The 22,319-nt window shown below is 36.3% G+C and overlaps 1 protein-coding gene across 1 annotated transcript in view; it reads right to left on the bottom strand.

Annotated features, from left to right (window-relative positions):
* The window catches only part of ERO1A (endoplasmic reticulum oxidoreductase 1 alpha), a 45,726-nt gene that overhangs the window by 14,929 nt on the left and 8,478 nt on the right, over positions 1-22,319 (bottom strand). The window contains exons 2-8 of the mRNA XM_032871099.1: positions 21,615-21,734; positions 20,803-20,886; positions 15,617-15,655; positions 9,705-9,781; positions 9,529-9,602; positions 4,446-4,566; positions 2,018-2,064 (exon numbers count right to left, since the gene is read on the bottom strand). Coding sequence (XP_032726990.1) covers positions 2,018-2,064; positions 4,446-4,566; positions 9,529-9,602; positions 9,705-9,781; positions 15,617-15,655; positions 20,803-20,886; positions 21,615-21,734 — 562 coding nt within the window. The remainder of the gene's footprint in view (positions 1-2,017; positions 2,065-4,445; positions 4,567-9,528; positions 9,603-9,704; positions 9,782-15,616; positions 15,656-20,802; positions 20,887-21,614; positions 21,735-22,319) is intronic.

The following is a 22,319-nucleotide window of genomic DNA, read 5'->3' as shown; positions in this document are numbered from 1 at the left end:
TAGGAATTATGCCTGATTCACTTCAAGGGCATCATCTCCAAGAGCCTGGGGAAGGAGTGGCTTCAGCTCACACAAGATTTAATACAGGCTGAAGGGAGAGAAAAATCTAACCTATCATCTGAGAGTACTCTCAAATACCTTAAGGACTTAACAGTTATTTGGTTGGCAGAGCCTTTTTTCACGTTTATTTATTCTAAATCTATAATATGGTTTCTGCTAAAAAATTATTCTTGCTTTGAAACCTCTAGACTGACACTGTAAAATTTTACCTAATTCAGGAATATTTCAAAAGACAATTTGTGAAGATTCAAATTATGCACCATTCAGCAGTTTGTAAGCAGCTGTTCATTTACTCTTAAAAAACTGTCTTCATTTTGCCCATGCTTATTTAATGCCATCATTGTTTGATTATTAAAATACATATGCTAACTGCAAATACATGTTTAAAAAAAAAGAAGACACAGAGGAAATAAAAAATGTCATCTGAACTCCCTCTGCCCTAGATAATACCATTTATGCTTTGGTAAATGTCCTTTTTCTTCGCATATAGACATTTAGATATTATGTTTTTACAAAACATAAGTATGTTTTTACAAAAATATACGTACGATTTGATGCCTGTTTCTTTTCTTCAACGTGCTATTGGTCATTACTGACCTAAATGAACACAAATTTTCAGCAATATTTCTAGTGGTGTATTTTACTCCATGAACATACGGTGAATCATTTAACCAGCTCCTTAATGATAAATATTTAAATTGTTCCCATTTATCTTCATGATAAGTGAGGGTAGTTAATTAATCAGATCATAATGTGAGTTCATACTGAGGATCACCCCTTACCTAGGAATTTGCACTCATCTGATATTAAATCAATAGCTTCCAAAGGGTTACCATATGTGACTCAGATAAACCCAAACTCTTCTTTAAAGATGTTCTTTCATTTCTAATCTAAGAAAGCCTAGGCTGCCAACATTTAGGGAATGATGCAATCTCATTGCTTTCCAGGAGGAAATTTATGTTTATTGACTATATGAGATCAGCAGCTTTTCAAATAAATTTTAAAAATGAAAAACTCACACATTTGCTAAAAGCACACCAAAGATTTCATCAGTAAGCACATATTATGAGAACAGGGATATATATTTCCTAAGCAAAAAGTCTGAAATCATAGCACTGAAATGGTTTATTCAACAAACCATTCTGCCTATTACAGACTGAGCAGGGTTTCTGAGTTGCAATTTCACACCCCCTCTGCCTCTGCACAGTGCCTAGTGCACAGTAAATGGAGGATAATCATTTGCTGAAGGAACAGTGATCTTCCTAACTGCAGACAAGACCATTAAATGAGGAGAGCAGTTTTCATCAATCATTCACTTAACAAACAACTCCATCTGTTAGGTGTCAGGCTCTCTATTAAGAGATGAAACCAATAAATACTCCCCAAATACCCAGAGTGCTAGGGTAGATCAATAGATGCATAATAATAAAATAATGCCAGTGGAAAGGTGGTAAGAGACACAAAACATGACGTAATATCACTTTATGAGGAGAAAGGGGTTACTTCCAGTTAGGAGAGTCAGGGAAGATAGAAAAGGCAGCATTTGGGCAAGACCTTAAATGAAAAATCTTAATGAAATATAAAGACGTGTGAATTTGAAATCAGACTCCCAATATGTATAATCATTTTTTTTGGATATTCATTTAACTAGAAAATGAATAAAAATAGTAAAAACTAAACACACACATTTTGTAAAAATGCACAAAAGAATAAACATTTAACCTACTCTCCACCCTATGATAATCTAATACCATGAACTTCATTACACAAATACTCCTTACTGAGGTATAAATATTTTAAACACCAACTTGTCTGTAAGGGTGAGGTATAACTTCTATGGAAACGGGAATATATGACCTCAAATGCTCTTGCCAAAACCCTTATCTGGCCTTCCTCTTCCTTCTAACCAAAGTTCACTGGCTGATAAATAATATAACAGTGCAAATAAATAACTCACCTTGACCAGAAGCCAAAGGATTTAAAGGTCTTTTAATCGTCTGTGGCCTAGAAACGAAAGAATTAAACTGTAAAATATAATTATGTTACCTATCTTGTTATAATTATCTAGGTAAAAGTGAAATTATCTCAGAGAGATAATTGCTTAATGACTACATCCAAAATCAAACTGTTTTATTGAGCTTATAAAACATTTAGTGTTCTCAAATTGCTTTAAGGGAGGGTAGTTGTTATTTGTCTTAGCAATAGTTTCTGATCTTTTCCCATTGTAGCAGCCAAAAAGCCATTTCTTAATCACTTCCTCAAAGGAAGACTACACCGAGTCAAGCTCTTCTCCCAGAGTCACTAATGTTTTTAAATATGTTACAATACATATATCCGTGTACACATACGTGTGTTTGCATGTGGCACAAAGTGCACTCCTGACTGAAAGACAAACAAGAAATATAAATACCCAAACGAAGCACGAAAATAAAAAGGGAAAAAACACTCTGGGTAGATTATTTTCCACTTTGTAAATCTTAGATATGTCAACTGATCCTGTGGCCACCAACAAGTCTGTTAGGATTTCAGTAAAAGGCATTTTTTTAATATGAAAAAAGGAGTTAAAATGTCACTAAAGTTAAAAAAAAAATTTTTTTAATGTCACTGAAGTGCCTTTAAATCTCAAACTAAGTATTTGTTAGTAACACTACTAAAGTGTAGGGACTGCTTTGTCTGCAGTTTAAATTTTACGAACTTGCACAACTTGAGACACTTTGAGAACAGAACATGTAAGCTGTATTATATCATACTCAGTTTTGTGCCTCATATATTGTTTATATTTTAGAAATATTTATACTGGGAATCATGATATAAATTAGTTAAGAAATAACTATAATACAAATGTAAAATCCAACAAATGCTTCTGTTGAGTCTATTTTAGTTCACATTAAAAAAAAAAACAGACCCTTTAGGGGCACCTAGCAGGCTCAGTCAGTAGAGCATACAACTCTGTATCTTGGGGTTGTAAGTTACAGCCCCAAGTTGGGTCTAGAGATTACTTAAACATAAAATCTAAAGCAAAGCAAAAGAAAAAAAAAACCTTAAAGTAAGTCAATTAAGGGGTGCCTGGGTGGCTCAGTTGTTAAGTGCCTGCTCTCGGCTCAGGTCATGATCCCAGGGTCCTGGGGTTGAGCCCCGTGTCTGGCTTCCTGCTCAGCAGGGAGACTGCTTCTCCCTCTCTCCCACTCCCTGTTTGTGTTCTCTCTCTAGCTGTCTCTCTCTCTCTCTCTGTGTCAAATAAGTAAATAAAATCTTAAAAAAAAAAAAGCCAATTAAGTCAAACATTCTTAATAATAAACCAGGGAATTTAAATGAAACACATGGCAGAAATGAGTAAATAATGAAAATTATCCACTTTAAAACTGGAGAAGTTCTTCAAGTCAAAAAAAAGAAACACATTTTTCTGGTATAAGCATAACTGCTTATCCCTTATATTTGACTTAACGCAAAGTGAAATGTATTACTACCTTATCTATGAACTCCATTTTCCCAGAACTCGCCCCATCTCTGAGACAGTATAATGCAAATGCACACACAAATTCCTTCCAAAAACCAATAAGCACATTGGTTAGAGGCCAGAGGCTTCCAAGAGGCATGTAAACTTGAAGCATGTCCCAGTCACACAGTGATCAAATTGACTATTTCCATGGTAGCAGTAAAGAATACAAAATGGGTTCTTCCACTTACTAGACTGACACAGGAAAAATCATTTAACCCTTCCAAGTCTCATGTTTCTCCATCTGTAAACAGTGACAACTACAACAGTGGCAAGGGCTATTGCAGGGACTAAAAGAGAAAATGTAGGTCTGGCACACCGTGAGTGTTCAAGTGTTACCTATTATAATTATTCTCTGAAATTAATCTAACTTAAACTTGAAAGCAGGTAAAATAACCAGAACCTCAAAAAGATGAATACAGAGCACCAAAAAAAGATTTAGGAGTCACTTATTCTCTACTACTAAGTTTAGGATCCTGGAAAATGAAGTAAACCTGGCTGGCTCCTGGTTATTTCATCTGTAAAATGAGATTATATAATCCACTGAAGGAACATCTGTGAAATGTCTACAAGACTCCCATAAAAGTCCTATACTAGTCACTGTCTTTTATTTTTTTCTATGTCTTTTACTTTATTTTTTTAAAGAGTTTTTTATTTATTTTTCTACGTCTGTGTCTTTTGAAGAAGAAAAAAATATTTGTTGAAACTCATGTCCACATGTTTTCCCAGAGGAGAACTGGATTAATGAGTAAGAATGTTTCTATGTCCAAATACATCCTTTAACAAAGTCAATGTGATTTGCAATTTAGAGTCATTATGATTTGTTGATTTGTTGATATATAAATAAAAATCACTCTGTCAGGATTTTCTAAATGAAAGTGACACATACTTAAAACAGTTTTCTTCATAGATGACATTCCAAATCTTCCAAGCATCTGGTCCCTTGTAACCCGTGTAGCGCTCGGGATTAAGGAGCAAATCTACATATTCAGCATCAGGAGACTGTATGTCTGTAAAATGAAATGTTTCATTCAACCTTTTTCTTCACTTACTTAAAAAAATTGTATAACAGACTATATCCCACTGATTCTAAGGCACCACAAATTTAACAAGTGCATCCAGACTTTAAATACAACCTTTTACAAGAAAGATGAGAGAAGGGGCGCCTGGGTGGCTCAGTGGGTTAAAGCCTCTGCCTTCGGCTCAGGTCATGATCCCAGAGTCCTGGGATCCAGCCCCGCTTCAGGCTCTCTGCTCAACAGAGAGCCTGCTTCCACCCCCACCCTCCCCGCCTGCCTCTCTGCGTACTTGTGATCTGTCAAATAAATAAATAAAATCTTTAAAAAAAAAAAAAGAAAGAAAGATGAGAGAAGAAGAAGGCACAGCCACATTAAAATGTACTCACTGGTTGCAAACTTTTAAAAATGGTAAATAGGAATGCGTGAATTTTAGAATCAAAGAAACACGGTAATTTGATTCTCATAAGCTGTCCAGATGAAAAATATACTACTCATTTCCCTTTCCCTCCACCTTAACCGCAAGCAGTTCATCAGCAACCGGGGTAGATGAAGATGTATTACTACCACACACCATTACCAAAAACTTCCTTCTTACAAGACCACCGTCAAGATCCACCACAAAGCTGTCCCAAAGGTACAATCCTAAACATGCAAAAAGTTATAAGCAGGAATATACTTGCATCAGCATTATTTATAAAAGGGAAAATAAGAAGCAACCTCTATGTCCAACAGACCAGCACATGGGGCTCTGTAGCCAGACTGCCTGGGTGAGAATCCAGGCCCTACTTCTTATTTCATGTGGAACATGGGGCAACTTACGTATGTTCTCAATGCACTGGTGCCATCATTTATAAAGTGGAGCTAATACTCAGCATTACCATGAGACTTAGGTAAGTTTATATGTGTAGAGTCCTTGGAACCACGGTAAGAGTTCAATACATATTAGCTAGTGGTATTATGATATATCTTACATTTTATAATCAACAAAACTCTTAAGTACAAAGGCTGTCTAATAAAATGAAAAGGTAAGTATTCTAGAAAAGTCCACTACAAATACCAATGAAAACCATACAAAAATTGGTGAGATGCTGGTTACTCATATGTCCTATAAATTTTGTATAACGTATTTTATCTTTGAAACAAAAAAATGGCCCCTTGTTTTCCAGTAGCTTCGGGAAATTATTTAATATACAGTAATATCTTACTCATTTGTAAAGCTTAACAACATGAACCAACAAAAAATGAAGTGCGTGGGGCACCTGGATGGCTCAGTGGGTTAAGCCTCTGCCTTCGGCTCAGGTCATGATCTCAGGGTTCTGGGATCGAGCCCCGCATCAGGCTCTCTACTCGGCGGGGAGCCTGCTTCCCCACTCTCTCTCTGCTTGCCTCTCTGCACGCTTGTGATCACTCTCTCTGTGTCAAATAAATAAATAAAATCTTTATTAAAAAAATGAAGTAGGCAAAAATGGCCTCAAAGCAACTAAAGCAGATGACAAAAATCTGAGCACACAGGTGCTTTTAAGAAAGTCCATTAGGCTCTCAAAAGTACCTATTTCTTATTAAAAACACAATGACAAAAACAAAAATAAAACTAAGCATGGTTATTTTTATCCCAATTGACAATACACTAGAGACATAAATTAGGGGAAATTTGGCTTCTAGAAGTAGCACAGTGATAGCATCTAGAAATAACTGAGAGTCCATGCGGAAGTGACAAAGTAACTAGAGAAAGCAGAAACAAAACTTCAAAACAGGGGCACCTGGCTAGTTCAGTCAGTAAAGCATGTGACTCTTGATCTTCAGGTTGTTAATTTAAGCCCCAAGTTGGGTATAGAGATTACTTAAAAAAAAAAAAAAATAGTAGAACAAATTTGTATGGGATCCTCTGGTTCAGGAACAGATATTTCTGTTCAACTCAAGTATCGCCACAGTATAGCAAATTATAATAAATTCATAAAAAATAGCCCTCACTTTTAAAACATATAAATAATGCTAGCATCTAGTACTTTAAGACAGAAAAATTACAAAGAAATAATTAAATTTTTAATATTCTGCCTAATTAGATATAAGTATTAGTTGACTCATAATTTTACTTATAACAAATACTTCATCTTGCCTCAACTTTTTAATAAAAAATAATTGTTACTGGGGCAACTGGCTGGCTCAGTTAGTTAAGCAACTGCCTTTGGCTCTGGTCATGATTCCAGACTGGGATGAAGCCTCACATCAGGCTCCCTGCTCAGTGAGGAGTCTGCTTCTCCCTTTCCCTCTGCCCCTTCTCACCATTCGTGCTCTCTCACTTGCTCTAAGTAAATAAATAAAAAGTTTTAAAAATTGTTACTATATGGGACGTCTGGGTGGCTCAGTTGGTTAAGCAGCTGCCTTCGGCTCAGGTCATGATCCCAGCGTCCTGGGATCGAGTCCCACATCGGGCTCCTTGCTCGTCAGGGAACCTGCTTCTCCCTCTGCCTCTGCCTGCCATTCTGTCTGCCTGTGCTCGCTCTCTCTCCCTTTCTCTCTCTGACAAATAAATAAATAAAATATTAAAAAAAAAATCGTTACTATAGGGGCGCCTGGGTGGCTCAGTGGGTTAAGCCTCTGCCTTCGGCTCAGGTCATGATCCCAGGGTCCTGGGATCAAGCCCTGCATAGGGCTCTCTGCTTGGCAGGGAGCCTGCTTCCCTCTCTCTCTCTGCCTGCCTCTCTGCCTACTTGTGATCTCTGTCTGTCAAAAATAAACAAAATCTTTAAAAAAAAAAAATTGTTACTATAGCCATATTTCGCCAGATGACAAAAGCTCAAATTTCTAATTAAAACTCACAACATATCTTCTGTCTTCTACCTACCATTTACATACATAATTTCTTCCTTATAAAGCTATCCTTTTTAAAAATATTCACCGTAACAGAAGAAACAAGTATGAATGGACAAGTGATTCATGGAACAGATTCTCAGTCCTTGCTACACAAATCTAAGCAGGTAGTCTCAAAAGTACACTTTGGTAAATGAAATTAAAGTATTACTGTTCTTTCTCTAACACTGCAGGTCTGAAAAAAATGTGCTGCATGTTAAGAGTTTAATTTTATCTCATAGTAATATTCAGGCCAAAGAATCCTTGTGGAAAAGAGACTGTAAAGTTAAAGGCTGGGAGAGCATTTCTTTTTTAAAGATTTTATTTATTTAACAGACACAGAGAGAGAGAGTGAGAGAGGGGACACAAGCAAGGGGAGTGGGAGAGGGAGAAGCAGGCTTCCTGCTACGCAGGGAGCCGAATGCGGGGCTCAATCCTAGGACCCTGGGATCATGACCTCAGCCAAAGGCAGACAACTAAGGACTGAGCCACCCAGGCACCTCTTGGCGCATTTTATCCCCCTTCTTTTCTAGTCTAAAACTTGGTGTAAGTCCAAAACTCCCTATCCAACATTGCTGGGGCCTATGTTTCGGGAATTCAGAACTTTTCAGATTTTAGAAAAGTATTATAGTGTATGCAACATATACTGAATAATTATTGTGAATATTCACACTAAATGAGTCTGTGCTAAACTCAGGGGGGAATATTCATTTTTCAGAGTTTTCAGATTTTGGAATTAGGAATAGAGGATTATAAATATTATTTGCCAAGGCATAATCCTGTTACGTTAAGGAAAACATGTGTTTCTCTTTTTTTTTTCCCAAAATGAAACCACAAAGTTAAAAATAAGTACTTTCTCTCTGTCTTCCTCTTTTTGGAGAATTGCAGGATCTGTCTCTCACTTGCAATTAAAATTATCTGTATCATTCTTTTTGCTAATTTTATTTTTTAAAGATCATTAATCTGCTTCAAAAGAGCCATGAAGGATACCAAAACTCAGGTGGATTTGATTTGTTTAGCCAACTAAAAGGCTAACAATTCAACTTGGAAAAAGGAAGAATAGGAGAATCCATAAATCTGATTAAAGGGTTCTAATGCATCCTAGGGATCCTAGATTTGAACAGTCCCAGAACTCTGGCCCAGCATCCCATTGTCTCAGATTTAACTCATGGTTCTTTCTTCTCTTTTCCAAAAGTAACGCACACCATCATCAAGGAAAATATGCAATAACCCAAGGCCAGTACAACAGAAGCAAGGTTTTGCAATCTCAATCTCTACATTTGAGCTATTTATGCAAAATGCCTATATATATTACAAAATCATATATATATATATAATAAGTAAGTAACACACACACACATATATCTGAGATACACAAAACAGTAATACTCAAACTCAGGAGGTAAATTTTTTCCAGAAACTGGCAGTTTGTTTTTCTTTAACTGCAGTAAAATGTATGTAATGTAAAACTTACCATATTAACCATGTTTACAAGTAGAATCCAGTGACATTAATTATATTCACAACATTGTGCAACCGTCACCACTAACTGTTTCCAAACTTTTCTATGACCTCAAACAGAAACTCTAACCATTAAATATTAACGCCCCATTCTCCCCTTCTCCTAACCTCTGGTTACTCTGTCTCTATCACCTTACCTATTCTAGATATTTTATGTAAATGGAATCACACAATAGTTGCCTTTTTGTGTCTGGCTTATTTCATTTAGCATAGTATTTTCAAGGTTTATCCATGTTGCAGCACATACCAAAACTTTGTTTATGGCTAAATAATATTCCATTGTATGTATTTATTATACTCTGCTTTTCTATTCATTTGTTGATGGATATTTGGGTCATTTCTACCTTTTGGCCATTGTGAAAAATGCTGCCACAAATACGGGCATACAAGTATGTGTTACCCTGTCTTCAGGTTTTTTTGGTACATATTTAGGAGCTGAATTGTTAGGTCATACTGTAATTGTCTTTAGCTTTTTGACGAACTGCCTAACCTTAGAAACTGAGTTCTAAAAGCCATTTTAAACAACAAATTTAAAATTAAACCCAATTTTAAACAAAATGCACACTATGAAAACTGTTATACCATCAGCTTCGCAGAAGTTGTCTGAGGAATCATCATGCTTGGTCCACTGAAGAACAGCCTTCTGTGTTTCCTCACTTCAAATAAAGAAAACAGGTACTGTTACCCTTTTCTTAAAGTTACCATTTCACAAGGAAAAAAAAAAAAATACTACTGCAACAAAAGAAAAAAAATCAAACCTCAGAGATTCATCCACCGCTCCAAGTCGTTCAGCTTGTTCACATTCTTCAATGAAGTTATTGGCTACCTCAGAATACTAAAAGGAAAAGGAGAATAAACAGATGACCACTTACTGCATTTTAAGAACTTTTTAAAAGAATATCAAAATTATCTGAAGTTCTTTCATACCTAGCACAATTTCCTTGGCTTCAAAACTTAAAAAAAAAAAAAAAAATTAAGCCCTCACATCTCCCCTTAAGGTTAAAAAACAAACAAACAAACAAACAAAAAACAAAAAGGCTTTGCCCCTTGTTTTTGTTGGTGAACACATTTACTATATGGTCACAAAATAGAGAATGTAGTTCTGATAACTCATTACCAAGCTGCTCGCTAAGAAAATCTCTGAGGTTTTAGGAACATTAGGCAAGGGATCATGAGGTAATGCCCCACTTTTTTTTTTTTTTCTTTTTTCCTTTAAGTAGGCTCCATGCCCAGTGTGGAGCCCAACACAGGCTCTGAACTCATGATCCTGAGATCAAGGCCTGAGCTGAGATCAAGAGTCTGACACTAAACCGACTGAGCCATCCAGGCACCCTGGTGTCCCACTTTTTTAATGGCCTAATTGTAAGCATCAGTTTTCTCTTCCATAGATAAGTGGCTGGACCAGATGCTGTGTGTCTAGGTCAATCTCATCTCCAAATGCCATGATTCTAAATATGCCCTGGGGCACACCAAGTCTTACAAAAAGTATTCTGACATCTTTAGGTGTTTAAAATATATTCTTTAGGGGCACCTGGGTGGCTCAGTGGGTTAAGCCTCTGCTTTGGGCTCAGGTTGTGATCTCAGGGTCCTGGGATTGAGCCCCGCAGCTGGCTCTCTGCTTGGCGGGGAGCCTGCTGCTCCTTCTTCCTCTGCCTGCCTCTTTGCCTACTTGTGATGTCTCTCTCTCTCTCTCTCTGTCAAATAAATAAATAAAATCTTTTAAAAAATAAAATAAAAAAATAAAATATATTCTTTAACAACCACATTTCTTCTCAACATCTAAGCCACACACACACACACACACACACACACACACACACACACACACATTATTCTGATAGGCATGTATTTGGCACAGAGGAAGTGAATGTAGATCATACGATTTCACAACACACTGGTCATCACCACCACAGAGCTGAAAGAGAACAATGGAAACAGAAGGCACCGACTCAATCACTCAACAAATATTTACTGAGTGTCCTTATTGTTAGAGTGACCATACTAATAATGACTGCCTAGCCTATGACACTTCTGAGGATAAAAGGGAACACTAAGATAACCGAAATGATACAATTTTTTGAAATATTTATTTACTGAATAACAGCTTTGTTTCATTACAATGGTTAACCTATAAGACAGCTCAATTCCAACACTATTTTTAAAACTAAAATTCTCGGGGTGCCTGGGTGGCTCAGTGGGTTAAAGCCTCTGCCTTCGGCTCAGGTCCCAGGGCCCTGGGATAGAGCCCCACGACATTGGGCTCTCTGCTCAGCAGGGGGCCTGCTTCCCTTTCTCTCTCTCTGCCTGCCTCTCTGCCTACTTGTGATTTCTGTCTGTCAAATAAATAAATAAAATCTTAAAAAAAAAAAAGCAACTAAAATTCTTTCTACATAATTAAGTATTAAAGGGATATGGTACACTCAACCTACTCTCAAATGGTCTGAAAATAAGAATATGTATATACAAAATAAGAATATGTATACATACATATAGAATATGTACATAGAAAAATGAGGCAAAATATTAAAAATTAGTGAATCTGTAGAGTACACACAATGTCTTTATACTAACTTTGCAACTTTTCTATAAACAATTAGCTTAAACGAAAAAGTCAAAAATACATATCAAAAAATGAACAGAATTTGTTCAAAAAATGACATACCTACGTACATTAAAACAAAAAAATTTAAAAACCTTATCATTATGATTATCTGGATATTAAAACATACGTTAAACAAAACATTCTTCAGGTTCTTTTTCTATTCTTTGTTTCTATTTAAAAATTTAATTGACTTTGTTAAGTCACATATTGGTCTTAATTTTTTATCATTGGCATTTTTTTGAAGAAAAATTTTTTTCAATTTGTCATTTTTAATTTTTCATAAAACTGCCCATAATCTCCTTCAAAGTTAATTTTTATGCCTAGTCAATTTGAAATCATCACTACCTTCAATTACCTCTTCCCTGCATTTATACTTTTTTGTTTGTTTGTTTGTTTGTTTTTTTAAGATTTTTATTTATTTATTTATTAGACACACAGAGAGAGAAATCACAAGTAGGCAGAGAGGCAGGCAGAGAGAAAGGGGGAAGCAGGCTCTCCGCCGAGCAGAAAGCCCGATGCGGGACTCGATCCCAGGACCCTGAGATCATGACCTGAGCCGAAGGCAGAGGCTTAACCCACTGAGCCACCCAGGCGCCCGCATTTATACTTTTTAATTGAGAAAAATATCCTCTCTACAGGTAAATATGTGAAAATATTTTAAACCAAATTATTTCTACAAGGTCTATTCTTTCGCCTTCAAAGTATGTTTCTTCACTAAATATTTTAAGACAAAACTCATCAAATAATTTTTTTATTATTTTAAATATTTTGCCAAATATAGATGCTACAAAATTGTAATCCTTCTTATTTCATTTCATTTTAGATGAGAATACAAACTTATCCAATTAAAAACAAGAGTTTCATCAAGAAGAGACTCTTCCCACAAGAGGAGATACTCCAAAACACAATTATAAAATTTCAGAATTAAACCCTAGAGCACCAACTTTCCCCACGTTATTATGTTTAATCCCTCCTAGCTTTTGTAGAAATAAATTTCGACAAGCTTTGTTATAATAACTGCAATTTGCTAAACCTTCAAAACCTAAGAATTTTTCCTTTAAGCATTCCATTCATTGATACTTTGAACAATAATTGTCCACTGATTTTAAACATATAGCTATCGACATTTAGTGATCTCATTTATTAAAAACTGGTTAATACCACTGAAGGACTCTTGGGTTGTTTTACAAAATAGTCTTCAAAGGCTCAAACATTTATTTTTTATTGTTTATTGTTTTTTAAAGATTCTATTTATTTATTTATTTGAAAGACAGAGATCACAAGTAGGCAGAGAGGTAGGCAGAGAGGCAGGCAGAGAGAGAGTCAGGGAAACAGGCTCCCCACCGAGCAGAGAGCCCAATGTGGGGCTCGATCCCAGGACCCTGAGATCATGACCCAAGCTGAAGGCAGAGGCTCAACCCACTGAGCCACCCAGGCTCCGCAAAGGCTCAAACATTGATAAAATCTGATTGATGATGGACAGCAAAGAAAGTACCCCTGTCCATGCCAAAGTCATATTTTCTTCTGTATTAGCTTTACCTCAAAAATTTTATGGTCATTAAGTATATATATAAATACAAAAACCTATACATTTTGACAATTACCACTTCAATCTTAATTGGTAAAATATCACAGCATATTTGGACACAATTATGAATTATGCGTGTATCCTTTTTTTTAAGGTTTTATTTTAGGTCATCTCTACACCCAATGTGGGGCTTGAACTCACAACCCTGAGATCAAGAGTCATATGTTCTAGGGGCACCTGGGTAACAGTGGGTTAAGCCTCTACCTTCGGCTCAGGTCATGATCACAGGGTCCTGGGATCGAGCCCCACACTGGGCTCTCTACTTGGCAGGGAGCCTACTTCCCCGCTCTCTCTCTGCCTGCCTCTCTGCCTACTTGTGATCTGTCTGTTAAATAAATAAATAAAATCCTAAAAAAAAAAAAAAGTCATATGCTCTATTGACTGAGCCAGTCAGGCACCCCTGAATTATGTGTATATCTTAATCAACTACAAATTCATTTCTGCTCCACAGATTTCTTGATTTAGTCAGAATTGTTTTTATCAGAATTTGTATATTACCACCACAAAACAAATATTTTGTCTTCAGTTTTTAGCTTAAAATGAATTTATACTGGCATTCACAATAGGAACAAATGTTTTCCCTCAACAGCATAAACTTTCAAAAGTTTTGATGATGCTGGCATCATTTAACTATGCTCAAAGTTCTGCTACTAGAGCCAACACATTTATAGCTATGACTTTACTCTTTGTACGTGAACAACAAAACATGGAACCAAAAAGGAGCAAAATTACTTTAGAATCTATGGTGGAAAAAGTGAACAGTGGTTGCCCCTGGGAGAAAAAGTAAAAATTGGGACAGGGTATCAAGCGACTTTCTAGGGTAATAGTAATGTTCCCTATTGTAATCGAAGCATAGATTACACAGGTACCTGCGTTTAGCACAGGCACACCTAAGATTTGTGCATCTCACTGTGTGTTAACTTTATAAAAAATACGTAGAAGCAAATATTGGACTCTGGTTAATGATATACTTCTAGTTGTGTATATATATATGTATATACATATATATATATAGTTGATGACACATTTAGGGCAATGCGTACTGATGCTTGCAATCTACTTTGAACTATATCCAGAAAATAACATTTTTTAATGGATAACTAGAAAGATGGACAAATACATATGAGATAATGTAAGTTTACAAAATGTTAATGGTAGAATCCATTACTGGGATCATCTTAAAAGGCCATAGTCACTAACTTGAAGGAGCTCCCAGTAGCTAAAGACAGAACAACTCAAACATCAAAAGGAATCATAAGAAATGAGTACAATAGAATCCAACACATAAATTATGTCAAAAATCTTAAGTTCAAAATAACACCTAAAAATAAAAACTTTATTGGGCATCTTCAGAGGTGTTAGGGGACCAGACTCATAATTATTCTGAAAACTGGTAAAGAGAGGAAAAGAATGAAGCACTGATCCTGTCTGTCCTGTATAAACTGTATTTCAGGGCATCCAAATAGTTGACAAGAAAAGATCTTTATAGAATGATAACAGATAATAAGTATAGAAAGAACGATATAATTAGGGTATCAGCATTTTCAAAACCCTAATGAAAGAATGCAACTAGGTAATAATCATCAAAGCTACCAAAACTTTCACAGAAAAAGCTACTAGGGAACTTTATATCAGATGTATAATGAACCTAATGATCAATCTTATCATAGAAAAAAAGAAAACCAGACATGATGTGTCTTCTGATATGATGTAATAAGAAGTATACAGCAACACTTAGAATACATATCAGGAAATGAATCTGAAAAGCCATAAAACATAACTGCCAGTTTATAGAAAATAATGTGTTGAATGATGTAATAGGGATACAATCAACTAAAACACAATATGAAAAATTCTTTTTTTTTTTTTTTAAAGATTTTATTTATTTATTTGACAGAGCGAGAGAACACAAGCAGGGGGAGCAGCAGAGGGAGAGGGAGGCACAGGCTCCCCACTGAGCAGGAGCTCGATGTGGGGCTCGATCCCAGAACCCTGGGATCATGACCTGAGCTGAAGGCAGACATTTAATAACTGAGCCACCCAGGCACCCAGAATGTGGAAAATTCTATAGGATAAGGATTCATTTCCTCAACATATAAGTTTGCAAAGAAGAAAAAAGAAAAGGGAATGGACATGGGTTAAAAGAGACTGAAGAGACAGAAATATACCAGTAGTGCCAGAAACTAAGAAAGTGTTGAAGAAAGAGAAAAACCACAATGATGAGAGTAGATCAAAGGGACACAGGAACAACTGAAACAGCTCCCAGTGGCCAAATTAGAATGATCTGAACAGTAAAATGAAGTCACACTAAATTATAATTCTAAGTAGAAAATAAATATCCATAAAGACTTGAGAATGGCTTTAAAATAATTGGGAAAGTGGAGCACAAGGTACAGACGAAACAAAATTGACCACAGACTAATAATTGCTGAAGCTGGGTGATGGGTTTTTTTCTTATATTAGTAAGTACTTATACATACCTTATAGCTTGCAGATTTAATTCCATCAGGAACTTCATCCTGGAAAAAAAAAAATGCTTTTATCAGAAATTTATTCTACCTTCTGAAAAAAAATTTAAGTTTCTATAATTTATGAGATTATTTTTATTTTTTTAAAGTTTATTTTATTAAGTAATCTCTACCCCCGTCATGGTGCTCGAACTCATGATCCCAAGATCAAGAGTCACATGCTCTTCCAAATGAGTCAATCAGGCAACCTTATGAGATTATTTTTATTTTTTATTTTTTGAGATTATCTTTAAACTGAGAATAGTTAAGCAGTTTTTATATCACTCTCCTTTTTTTAAGATTTTATTTATTTATTTGACAGAGAGATAGCACAAGTAGGCAGAGCAGCAGGCCGAGGAAGAGGGAGAAGCAGGCTTCCTGCCAAGCAAGGAGCCCAATGTGGGGCTCAAACCCAGGACTCTGGGATCATGACCCAAGCTGAAAGCAGTCGCTTAACAACTCAGCCACCCCGGTGTCCCTTTATATCACCTCTTTTTTTTTGGCAGACAGATCACAAGTAGGCAGAGAGGCAGGTGGGTTGGGGGATAAGAAGGGTCCCTGCTGAGCAGAGAGCTGGATATGGGGGTCAATCCCAGGTCCCTGGAGATCATGCCTGAGCCGAAGGCAGAGGCTTAATGCACTGAGCCACCCAGGCGCCCCCCCTTTATATCACTTCTTAAAAGTACACAAAAACCCAACAAATTATTGTACAGGCTGCTGATCATGTATTTTACTACTTACATAACAGCATGGAAATGTAAAAATAGCCACTCCTTTTGACACCCAAATTGTCCCACACTGGCAACCAGGGGACCCACAAAGTGCTGACTTGATATCTGTATCCCTATTGATATGACCCTACTAATCTTTTAGCACCACCCTTTGTTTTCTGTTATGACAAGATACTCCAGGCTCACCTTGTATATTTCTTTTTTTTTTTTTTAAGATTTTATTTATTTATTTATTTGAGAGACAGCATGAGTTGCAGGGAGGGGCAAAGGGAGAAGCAGACTCCCCACTGAGCAGGGCAGGGAGCCAGAAGTGGGGCTCAATCCCAGGCCTGGGATCATGATCTGACCTGAATGAAGATGCTTAACCGACTGAGCCACCCAGGTGGCCCACCATGTATATTTCTTGCTCCAATCTTGGAATCAAGAATTTTTTAAGAAGCCCTAGTTCTTTTCAAAGGAGATTGACACTGGTCTTTAGTCAAGTGTTGGCCACTTACCAACTATAGGACATGTCTGTCTATCCTCAAAGTGATGCTGTGAATAGACATAATGATGCATGTACTCTGAAACCGCAGGGCCCTATTCCAGTGCTAAGTATATTTATGAAATAGAATATACCTGCCAAAAGGGAAGGACCCACACAGAGACAATCACTTTATTATGTAACTTTCCAGATTTTGAACTAGCTCAATGTACAATTCTTTTTCTTAAGACCAGATATTTAGATGGTCTCTAATTTTTTCATATCTTGCCAAATTCATAAACTAATTGTAGCAGAATTAACACCTTTACAGTATTTATTACTGCTTTATGGTCATCTTTGAACATCTGTCCAATTATTTTAGTAAGTCAAAATCTTGGTGGAATTGTTATACCAAAAGACATGTACCTTTTTTATTTTGTTGATACATTTGCTGAACTGATCTCCAAAAAGATTTAACCAGCAGAGTGCTCATTTCTTATTCACAGACTAACACTAGATTTTGTTATTCATTTTCACATTGGTCATTTAAGAATGGAGGGGAAAGAATGTTGCTTTGACCCATTGTAAAGATAATAAATAATTGGACTGTCAGTTTATAGAGAGATTCCAGGTTGCAAGTTCAAGCCCCACATTGGGTGTAGAGATTACTTAAAAGAAAACGTTTAGGGATGCCTGAATTTCTCAGTCAGTTAAGCACATGACTCATCTCAGCTCAGGTCTTGATCTCAGGGTCATGAATTCAAGCCCCCGAAAAAAAAAAATTTTTTTTAAATTGCTTAAAAAAAAAAAAAAAGATGAGGGGTGCCTGGGTGGCTCACTCAGTTAAGCATCTGCCTCCGGCTCAGGTCATGATCTCAGGGTTCTGGGATCAAGCCCTGCATCATGCTCCCTGCTCAGCTCAGCAGAGAGTCTGCTTCTCCTTCTCCCTCTTCCCCTACACCCTGCTTGTGCACACTCTCTCTCTCTCTTGCTTGCTCTCTCTCTCTCAAATAAATAAAATCTTAAAAGAAAAGAAACATTTTTTTAAAAAAAGATGAGATCCAAATTTTCAATACCTGTAAAACCACTTGCCTGTTTTTTTTTTTTAAGATTTTATTTATTTATTTGACAGACAGAGATCACAAGTAGGCAGAGAAGCAGGCAGAGAGAAAGGAGGAAGCAGGCTCCTTGCCAAGCAGAGCCCGACATGGGGCTCAATCCCAGGACCCTGAGATCATGACCCTAGCCGAAGGCAGAGGCTTCAACCCACTGAGCCACCCAGGACGCCCCCACCTGCCTGTTTTGACCAATGTCAATAATGGCCCATTTAATGCATAAGTGCAATTAAATGCCTTTATTAAGTATGTACCATATTTTCAGCATTTTTTTTTTAAGATTTTATTCATTCACTTGACAGAGAGAGACACAGTAAGAGAGAAAACACAAATCAGGAGAGTTAGAGAGGGAGAAGCAGGCTCCCTGCTAAGCAGGGAACCTGATGCAGGGCTTGATCCCCAGACTCTGGGATCATGACCTGAACCAAAGACAGATGCTCAACGTCTGAGCTACCCAGCCACTCCTATTTTCATCATATTTAATAAGTCATACATAAGTTATTGGTAAACTTGAATTTCCCCAACTAATGTTTCTGATTACTAAATATAAATGCCAGAACTTAGGAAATAAAATGAAACATTTAAACTGATGACATCACTTTAATGATATTTTCATAATAGAGGTTGTTTCACAAGCTAATTCTTGAATTTTCAAAAAGTTTGTCTGTGAAGATGAGTATAACTAAAGACCTGATTCTCAGGTATCTAATGACAATATGCCCATAAATAAAATTTTTATATTTTCTTTAATTCCATATGCTAGATAGGTCTATATAGCAATATTTACACATATAAAAATAAACCACTCAATGGTGAGTGCTGTGAAGTGTGTAAGCCTGACAATTCACAGACCTGTACCCCTGGGGCAAATAATACATTTTATGTTAATACATAATACATTTTATGTTAATAAAAAAAATTAAATAAAAAAAAGAAATACAGCAACAAAACATTAAAAAATAAAATAAACCACTCAAAATTATAGCATACCCTTTAGGATGGCTATTATCCAGAAAACAGAAAAGAGTGAGTGTTGGTGAGGATACAGAGAATTTGGAAACATTGTACACTGCTGGTGGGAATGTAAAATGGTGCAGCTACTGTGAAGACAGTATGATGTTCCCCCCAAAAATTAAAGCGAGAACTACCGTATGATCCAGTAATTCTAATTCTAGGTGTATACCCCAAAGAATGGAAATTAGGGACGCAAGCATATACTTCTGCACCCATATCCAGGGCAGCATTATGCACAATGGCCAAAAGATGGGAATAACCCAAAAGCCAAGCAATGGGAGAATGGATAAATGAAAAGCAGATACACATACAATGCAGTATTCCTCAGCCTTAAAGAGGAATAAAATTCAAATACATGTTACTATGGATAAACCTTGAAATCACGTTAAGTGAAACAAGCCAGACACAAAAGGACAAATTTTGTAATAATCCCCCTTATATGAGGTACCTAGAATAATCAAATTCATAGAGACAGAAAGCAGAATAGTGGTTGCCAAGGGTGAGAGGGAGGGTGGAATAGGGAGTTACTGTTTAATCAATGTGCAGTTTCAGTTTGTGATCAGGAAGAAGTTCTCTAACTGGATGGTGGTAATCATTGCACAACAACATGACTGTACTTAATGCCAATAAACTGTACACTTAAAAATGGTTAAAATGGTAAATTTTCTGTTATGCATATTTTATCACAATAAAGAAGAAAAATAGAAATATATGCTTTTAAAGGGAAAAAAGGTTTTGTTGAAAGTGTAAAATTGTTTTCAGAGTAAAATGCTTTAAATTTTAATGTTCTGAGAATTTTTTTTTTTTTTTTTTGTCAGAGAGAGAGAGAGAGAGCACAATCAGGAGGAGCAGTGGACAGGAGAAGTGATAGGTAGAAGGAGAAGCAGGCTCCCTGCTGAGCAAGGAGCCCAATATGGGACTCGATCCCAGGACCCCAGATCATGATCCAAGCCAAAGGCAGACACCTAATCAACTGAGCCACTCAGGCCTCCCTGCTCTGAGAATTCTTAAGCAAAACCAGGTGTTCTGTCCAACCCCTCCTCACCCAAAGAAAACAATACACCCATGAAAAAAGGGATTTTGTTTATACTTCAATTAATTTCATTTCATTATACTATAAACACAACTTTGGGTAAGACATAAGAAAAACAAACATTAAGCCAAAAGAACTACTAATCTCACTAGTAAATCAAAGGATTATATTTATCACAAAATTTAGTTCTATTATTATGAAAGCAAAATAATTCAAAATAGGATATATCATTAGTAAGTTTAGGTTTTGCTTTTGTGTTTTTCTGTTTTTTAAGATTTTATTTATTAGAGAGAGAGCAAAGCAAATGCATGGGGAGCAGCAGACAGAGGGAGAGAGAGAAGCAGGCTCCCTGCTGAGCAAGGAGGCCCAATATGAGACTCGATCCTAGGACCCCGGGATCATGACCTGAGCCAAAGGCAGATGTTTAACCCACTGAGCCACCCAGGTGCCCTTTGGTTTTTGTTTTTTCTTTTTTAAGATTGATGTATTTATTTGATGGGGGAGGGAGTTAAGGTAGAAGTAGAGAGAAAATCTCCAGTAGACCCCCTGCTGAGCATGAACCCTGACATAGGGCTGATCCCAGGATCCTGAGATCATGACTGAGCAAAAAACCAAGAGTTTTGATGCTTAACCGACTGAGCCACTCAGGCACCCAAGTTTAGGTTTTTAATCCATAAATATTAAACAACATTATATTTAACCTAAGGACTGAAATGTTATTTTAGTCGCATTGTGCCCTTTTTCAAAATTGCAATTATTTGAAAAATGATGTAACAGGTTTTAAATGTATGTGTGGTTCTTACTGATTGACAAGGCTTGACAGCACAGTCTCTTCGCCCACACTGGTTGATATCATTCCAGAAAGGACATGGCCTCTTCAGGTTTACCTAAGGATAAGAAAAAAGGTTATAAAAGTAAGAACCATGAGATTATTATTGACAAGCGTTGAATTAAGATGCTAGAACCTGGTCATGCTATTAGCTTCCGTTTTTCTTTTTCTTCTAGGTCCCTGTTGCCAAGTTCAGCAATTATATCAATGTGTAACTTGCGTAAGCAAATTGGTAGATTTGATTAGAAAGATAGACCACTACTACACAAACCCTGAACAGACGGTGACTAGGAGCCGAAGTAGCTCATACCATCACCATTCAAGTGATACTCTTTTTTAAGCAAGTACCAGGCCTTTGTGAACTCAGATGAGGACTACATACTCCAATGATCAGATTTTCTAAACTCTTTCTGTAGATATCTCAAGTGACTAGTTAAAATAATACAGGTCAGAATAAAATCATGCTTCTCAAAAAAATCTAATGATTTTAATTAAGTGGAGTCAATACAGTATTTTAGAAAAGTACGCATTAGCAATTTTGGTAACAGTGTAATAGTTTCTGTTCTGACTTCAATTTAACCAATAAGTTTCTAACTCCAGAGCGCAAAATTGAGTTGTTGAAATTAAAAGCATCCAATGGACAGTTTCAGAACCACATTGTTCACTCTTGTGAACTGAATTTTAAATAATGGCCACAATTTTGAAGTTCAGAAATTCCTAAGAAAATATAGCTGTATATTTAAACTCTAAGTATTCTTTTACAAAAAAAATTAAAAATAAAAATACCTTGTAATATCTAAAGTAGTCACTTTCAAGAAGTTTTTGTAGTCTCGGGAAAAGCCTGTAGTTATTAAATCTATCGATGGTTTCAACATCACAGGTACAATCATCCAAGTAACCACTAACCTGTTACAAAGAAAATGAAATAATACATAAAAATACTTTATGTATAACAGGGCTCTTTTTCCTCACAGGCTATGATTCAGACAACTCTTCTCATCCCTCCTCCTCCTAATTTTCAGAGATGGGGTATGACAGTAATTTAATGATGCTATTGCTCTTACAAAACAATAATGCAAATTTTTACCTGAGTGAATACATTTGGGTGATGACAGATAATACGTCGGAGGATGACAGCAATATCTGAGAGCTAAGATTTTATACCAATTTACCTAGTCTCATTTGTTTTGGACTTGTTTTAGACTAATTTGGGTACTAGAAATCTCATCTACATATTTTGTTACTGCAATAACTACTTTCATTTCATATGCAAATTTGTCCTTGTTTCCTGCTAAAAATTCTCTGAATATACAATAATCTTCAGTTCCTAATTTGGGGTAGTAATAAAACAAAAGTGCTTCTAACCTAGATGATTTGACTTTTCACACCTCTTTCTTTCAAGCATTAAAAGCAAAACTTCTAAGGACATAAAATAGCTACTGTTTTCCCCTTGGATACAAATTATTACACAAAGAAATAACAGGTAGTAAG

This window comes from Lontra canadensis, unplaced genomic scaffold (genome assembly GCF_010015895.1).
Source record: "Lontra canadensis isolate GAN:19392208 unplaced genomic scaffold, GSC_riverotter_1.0 scaffold42, whole genome shotgun sequence".
NCBI classification, from domain to species: Eukaryota; Metazoa; Chordata; class Mammalia; order Carnivora; family Mustelidae; genus Lontra; species Lontra canadensis.
The sequence above is the reverse complement of the archived record's forward strand: the minus strand, read 5'-3'. Positions and strand labels throughout refer to the sequence as shown.